Source organism: Ostrea edulis, chromosome 2 (genome assembly GCF_947568905.1).
Source record: "Ostrea edulis chromosome 2, xbOstEdul1.1, whole genome shotgun sequence".
NCBI classification, from domain to species: domain Eukaryota; kingdom Metazoa; phylum Mollusca; class Bivalvia; order Ostreida; family Ostreidae; genus Ostrea; species Ostrea edulis.
In genome coordinates, this window is record NC_079165.1 from 3,241,299 (window position 1) to 3,247,796 (window position 6,498).

The following is a 6,498-nucleotide window of genomic DNA, read 5'->3' on the forward strand; positions in this document are numbered from 1 at the left end:
TTTACTTTGTGTAATATGGTGTTCATATGAATAATTTTATCATATTCCTCATCTAGGCGATATTTGGAACGAGAATCATGTAAGTTTTGTTATATGGGGTTTTAAAGCAAATGAAATGTGTTAGTACAAGAGTAACATTGAATTTTATAGCACGTGCACAACATACTTGTCTGACTTTGCAATGTTCTAGAGGCAAATGTAAAACTACAGTTTGAAATGAATAATTTTGTATTCTTTGTTCTTAATATTCATATTCAAGTTTTTAAAATTTTCGTTTAAGTGTGTTGTTCAGATAAATTCAGAAAATGAATCAATGCTAAATAATACGCAGGCCTATTAAAAGCTTTACGTCTCTGCATGATAACATCAAATTCATTTATTTTGCAACAAAACCCCAAATCTGGTTCCAAATATCACCTGGATGATTGATGTCAGAGTATGATAAAACAAGTCACACCGTATTATACAAAATATACCTGTAGTTCTTCATAGTTTGGCCAATTAAAATAAATTGATAGATTATCATCCCCACCCCCCCTCAAAAAAGGACCCATCCCGATTTTTTTATTTTCGCAAAAATTACGATTTCAAACAAACCTGCTTCTCCGAATTCATATGTACCAGAGCTCCAGATAACATTTTACCACAAAGAGTATTTACACTCCCTGATTTTCAAATCAAGGAGTATTTTGCTTTTCAGAAAAAGTCAAAAATGTATTTTGTAATTTCCTGATTATCTTTGCTGTTTTGCCACTAATACAGAATTGGATTGTAATCATGTGACTGAGTGTCTGAAATATTAAATTTCAATATACCTCAATGATAAATTAAAAAATCCCAATGACAATGAAGAGTTTTAATAAAAAGAACTACAAAGGATTTTCCCCTGTAAATATACAAGTATTAAATAAATGCGTGTCTCCCATTCTCGCAAATGCTTTTAAATATTTATTGAGACAATGCTGCTGGAGCAGCGTTTCAGAAAAACTTTAACAGAAGAAGTATTGTCTATCCGGTAACATTTTCTATACCATGTTTTTAGCAGCAATCATATCATTTGTTTGATAATACAAGTTTTTTTTCTGTGATTTCGACCACACACTACCTCTTTAAGAAAAAAGTATAACAATTAGTCCTATATAGTTGTTTTGAGTTATCTCTTCCAAACATTCAAATTCTGATTGTCATCGCACTATTTCATGTATGAGCAAGCCCTGGGCTAACCTCAATTCATATGAATAGATAATTCGTATTTATATCATACTAAATGTATCACAAGTACGCATTACTTTGGGGGTGTAAAGCGTATTTAAATTCGCTAATGCGTAATTGTACGCATGGCTTTAAACTTACATGCGTATTTGGTAAAATTCAACAAGTATTTACGCTGAAACGCACCTTATCTGGAGCTCTGTGTACATGATTAAAGTCACAGAATGTTGGTTTTATATCTTCTACCAAGGATTCTTTGTTAACTCGATTAACACTTTGTGTGATGCCTTTTATCATTTTTTTTTCTGGGAATTAAAAATTAAGAAATAAAATCCTCCCACCCACTCCGTATTTTTTGTGACCTCAGATGATAATCTACAAATTAAGAATTGGCCTTATTTACAGTTCATCATTTAGCAGTACCTATCAATGACTGTAAATAAAGTTGATTGTTCCCACAAATTAGGAACCTTTTCAACTGCTACCTATACTATGCAAATCATTACACTGTCTGTAAATCTAAATATGTTTCAATGTAAATACTGTGTTATATATGGATAATGGTTATACCTAGTCTACTTATTGATTATGGACGAGTACAACACATGGGCTATTGCAATACCTAATTTTGTATGTATTCAAACAACAATTCTCCGAATTCATATGTACATGTATTTTCGGCTCAAACACAGGTTTTTTTCATATTGTTCAACAATTAGTGTGATGATATGACGTAGCACGGAATCAAGCAACTTAAAAATTTGATATAAATCTAAAGAATTTAAAACTATTCCTTATAAAAACGCCATTTCCTACGTTTTAATGATTAACTTGCAGATGTACCTTTCTATATTGGAAGTGGCTCTATGGAAACTATGTAAAAATATCTCCAATAATTTATCCGCATCATCTGCATTCGTCCATGTTTACAACGGAGCCAACTCGATGACTTCCGGAAATTCACGAACATATTTTATGAACATCGATCCCGATGTAAAATTATAAGGAAATTCGGTCCATGTGTGTATCTAGTCATGGAAACAGTTGGTAACGATCTTTAAAGTTATATTAATTAAGAGTACAAGATGTCTTTTAACGTGAAATGTTTTGCACTGTATGCAAGAGTAGGAGACGAAGTCACTGACACTTTGTATCACACGTTTGACAAAGGATCGTCTGGTGTGTGCCATGCCCATGAAGTTTCTTCAAACGATACTCAAAACAATACACTACATTCAGAATTTATGAACTCATCAGAAACTGAGAATGTAAATAACATTGTTCTACCTTTAGACACCCGAACAAAGATACCTCAATCGGATGACAACTTTTTAAAGACCATTTTGAATTTAGATGCCCATTTGGCTTCCTGTCTGGTGTGGGAATTTAAACTTTTTCCAAAATTTAGAAAAAGGCTATTAAAATTTGTCAAAAGTCATTGCGCCATTCAGCAGACCACCATGAACATAACTGAAAACAAGGTGAAAACACACCCGGTAGTGATAAAGCAGTCAGGTGAAGAAGTAAAAGTGGACTTTGTGATTGAAGTTCTTCCCATTTATCCCAAACAGAAGGTCGATTATGCTTGGAACTATAGAACATGGGAGCAGGTGATGAGACGGGTGCTACTAGAGGAGGCGTTTGCTTGGTTTTCAACACTTGGAGGTGCATACTCATCTCTGGGTGATCATAGTCTACAATTCGCCGAGGAGGCTGGGAGGATCGCAATAAAACAGTTGAAAATCGCTGAGGAGGAGGGAGACCCAATCTTGGCCAGCAAAGCAAAACTATTTTTTGCTCAAAGTTTAATGCAAAGAGGATACATTGAAGAATCTAAGCAGATAATAAAGTGTCAGACCGTTTTTGCTAAGAGATTGGTTTTACCTGACAGTAAACTGTTGACAATGTGCCGTGCTTTAAGAAAACGATGGAAATATGTTAACAACAATGTTTTAGCTATATCAATTACGAGTAATTAATTAATACATAATGATTGATTCAACTGCAGATGCTCTACACCATTCCAAAAAAGGATCATTATGAGCTAGCCTCAGCTAATTTAAAACTTCTTTTTTCATTTTGGGGGAACATCTTTAGTAGAAGTTTGTTGGAATATTATTTAATAAGTACATGGATGTAGCATCACAACTTCTCTACAATAAAGCTATGAACCATATAATACACTTAATAGAGGTAACATCTGCCTATTTTTCACTATGCAGGGGTCAAGGTCACTGAGAGAAATCTTTGTAGCTAAGAAACATTAGGTATTAATTCATATCTGATGTCAAGGCTTCTTCTGACAGGAGGCTGTATCAAGACCTTAAATGAGGTTAAAGAGGGGAAACTCTCCATACAATAGTTTTTGAAGACAAGACTTGTATACCCACACTTGATTCAGGCTTAAAAATAGCTTGAGGGTGTATCACAACTGTTAATCAAGGAAGACAAATGTAAAAGCAAGGGAGACAAATGTAAAAGAAAAATTCTCTGGAATATTTTTTTATATTGCTTGATTGATTGTCTATTGTTTAACATCCCTCTTGAGAATATTTCACTCATATGGAGACGTCGCCATTGCTGGTGAAGGGCTGCAAAATTTAGGCCTATACTTGGCGCGTGTGGCTATTGAGCAGGGAGGGATTTTTATCGTGCAACACCTGTTGTGACACAGACCTCTGTTTTTGCGGTCTCATTCAAAGGACCACCCCATTTAGTCACTTCTTATGACAAGCAAGGGATACTGAGGACCTATTCTAACCCAGATCCGAAACGCTCACACGAACACATAGATACAACGAAGTGGAACTTTGTGCAATGTTTCGAAACAAGGAACAGAAGTTCCTGAAACATCGCACAGCTTTAATTAAACTTTTGCCGTTTTTGTTCATATTCTGTACAAAAATTTCAGTGATCAGGTATTGCATATACTCGATCAACAGCTAACGAAAACAGGCGTTAAAATGCTTTCATTTATGAGTAACAAACAACTTAGATATGCACATAGCTACTTCAAATATGATTGATAACTGATGTGTTAATTTCTCAGATGTCGCAGTTCGTCGTCTGTTGAGAATACACCTCCCACTCAAAAGACATCCAACCCCAAAAAGGTGTTTTAAAATGAAGAAAAATTACTTTTATTTAGGTGGTGGAATGATAACTGCCCCATTTTCAGCTCCGTTTTAATATAAAAGAGCCAAAGGAAAACAAGAATATCATACATCATACACAAAATCTCGCACACTGGTGTTGTACGCCCAGAACCACTCGAGGGTTCCCTTCTGCCCCTGTCTGAGGTACTAAATTTGCCTGCCATTTAGAAGCTGCTGTAGGAATCACTAGTAAGACCTGATTGTAGTTTTTTGGAAAATTTCCAAAAACTAAGTCAGTGGTCAAGGTCACAAGATCAACAAATCTGGCATTGTTGGAAAGGTCTTCTCACAAAAATGCACATGCTTGATATAAATACAGTACCTCTTAGGATTTGAAAGATATGGCTATTTGAATTTTCTTAAAGTAGGTCAAATGTTAAGATCACCAGGTCAAGGATTTTTGGTGTCACAGGAAAGGCCTTGTCACAAGAAATACAAATACCAAATGAAAGCTCTACCTCTTATGGTGTAAGAGGCAATGACCATTGTTTGTTATTTTGTAATACAAACAAAACATATATTGGGTGACTGCCCCTCCCCCACTATTTTTAACAGTTGTAGGGAATGAGAAGATAGTAAGCTTGAAAGATTTAATATAATAGTAATAGACTCCAACAACCCCAAAATTAAGGAAATGAAAATCGGGGAAATAATGTTGATGTCAAACAAATCGATGTACACTGGACATGAATTGATTTTACTAATTTTTTAGCAGATTATTATCAGGGAACTTTCTATATAACTTATATTGATTTTCTAACCTAAAAACAATAGGAATCAGCTTAGGGAATCATGGGGGCTCTGCAGGCATGTTGCATCGTTTTTTAAAAGGGGTGAGGCATCTGGAAAAGAAGTTCCGACTACTGGGGTATCCAAAATTAAATTCTTGACCAAAAAAAAATAAATAAATAAATAAAAAGAGGCAAAGGATTTAAATTAGCCCAAAGATCAAAATCCTTAATCGAAGGGGGTGGGTGGTGATTCTTCAGTACATGGATTCAACTGACCGGTTTAAACTGACATTTCCACTACCTTTTACTACTGCCTTTATGGGGGGCAACCAGCCAGTGAAACAAACTTTGCATGCAATAAATAACGGACTTTGTATGTAACACTAACGAAAAAGTATGTTTTACAGAAAAGGGAGACCCCCCCCCCCCCCCGTTGCTACGTGTCCCCACCCCCAACTCCCTGTTGCCAGCTAAGGCTGTATATTTGAAATATCAATGAGAAACCATGGAGATCTTCGCCTCTTGACCTAAAACAAATAACGGTCTATAGATACTAATTTTATGAGACTGTTACAATACGTGAATCGGTGATCTTGAACTTCTAACGACCCCCCCCCCCCCCAAGACAATTAAACGACAGGGGGTATTTTTCATGTGAAGTTCAAACAGTCCGAAAGACTGTTGAGCTCATTCTCATACCTGAAGAAAAAAAAAAAACAATTTCGCGTTATAACACGAAACTTTTACGAATAAACTCATAACTTTCGCGGTATTTTGCAAAGCTTTTGCGTTTAACGTGGAAAATTTTACAACTATAAAGCGTAGGTTTTGCTTATAAATATGATTTTATGGATTGAATACGCTCAATATTAAACAATTAGTATGAAATAATTTGTTCATTACAACGAAGAAAGAGCGATATATTTGTCCAGGTGTACTTTGTAATTTTGTACATATGTATATCCCTTGATATATAATTTGACTGCTTTAAGAAGATTATCTTATTGACCTTTGATTCTGTTGTACATGTTTTGTGTTATTAAGTGTCGCATAGAAGAGGTGTTTTTAGACAATAAAATGTGTTCAACCAAATCAAACGTGTTTGAAATAAAAAAAAAAATTATAAAACAAGTAGTCACAAAGTTGCTGTGATAATTCTATGGGTTTTTTCAAAAGATGACAGATAGGGACGTTACCTTTGAAAAGTTGCATCTAGGATTCGGAAGAAAATGACTTGGGTCACCAAGTGCTTTCTAGAGACATTCTGTGGTGGGGTTTTTCCAGGTTATCAAATAAAGCAAATGTAGATTAAGCATCAATAACAAATTCAAGAGATTTAGTGGTTGTTTCTTTGGAATTTTGTAATATTTCAAGTCTTGATTTCAATGAACGAAATTTTA

The 6,498-nt window shown here is 34.9% G+C and overlaps 2 protein-coding genes across 4 annotated transcripts in view; one reads left to right on the plus strand and one right to left on the minus strand.

Annotated features, from left to right (window-relative positions):
* LOC125680275 (islet cell autoantigen 1-like) overlaps positions 1-2,176 on the minus strand; it is a 31,638-nt gene extending 29,462 nt beyond the window's left edge. For 2 of the 3 annotated variants that reach the window (XM_048919727.2, XM_048919725.2), the window contains exon 1: positions 2,056-2,176. The gene's annotated coding sequence lies outside the window, so the exon portion shown is untranslated. The remainder of the gene's footprint in view (positions 1-2,055) is intronic. The other variant, XM_048919726.2, reaches the window with a different exon arrangement.
* Positions 2,177-2,212: 36 nt separating this feature from the next.
* On the plus strand, positions 2,213-3,388 carry LOC125681966 (uncharacterized). The gene has a single exon (XM_048922260.2). It carries the CDS (start codon positions 2,298-2,300, stop codon positions 3,189-3,191), a length of 894 nt encoding a protein of 297 aa, XP_048778217.1. The 5' UTR covers positions 2,213-2,297; the 3' UTR covers positions 3,192-3,388.
* Positions 3,389-6,498: the final 3,110 nt, after the last annotated feature.

What these genes read in the sequence shown, in the direction of transcription:
- LOC125681966 (XM_048922260.2), top strand. Translation starts at nt 2,298, where the DNA reads ATGTCTTTTAACGTGAAATGTTTTGCACTGTATGCAAGAGTAGGAGAC.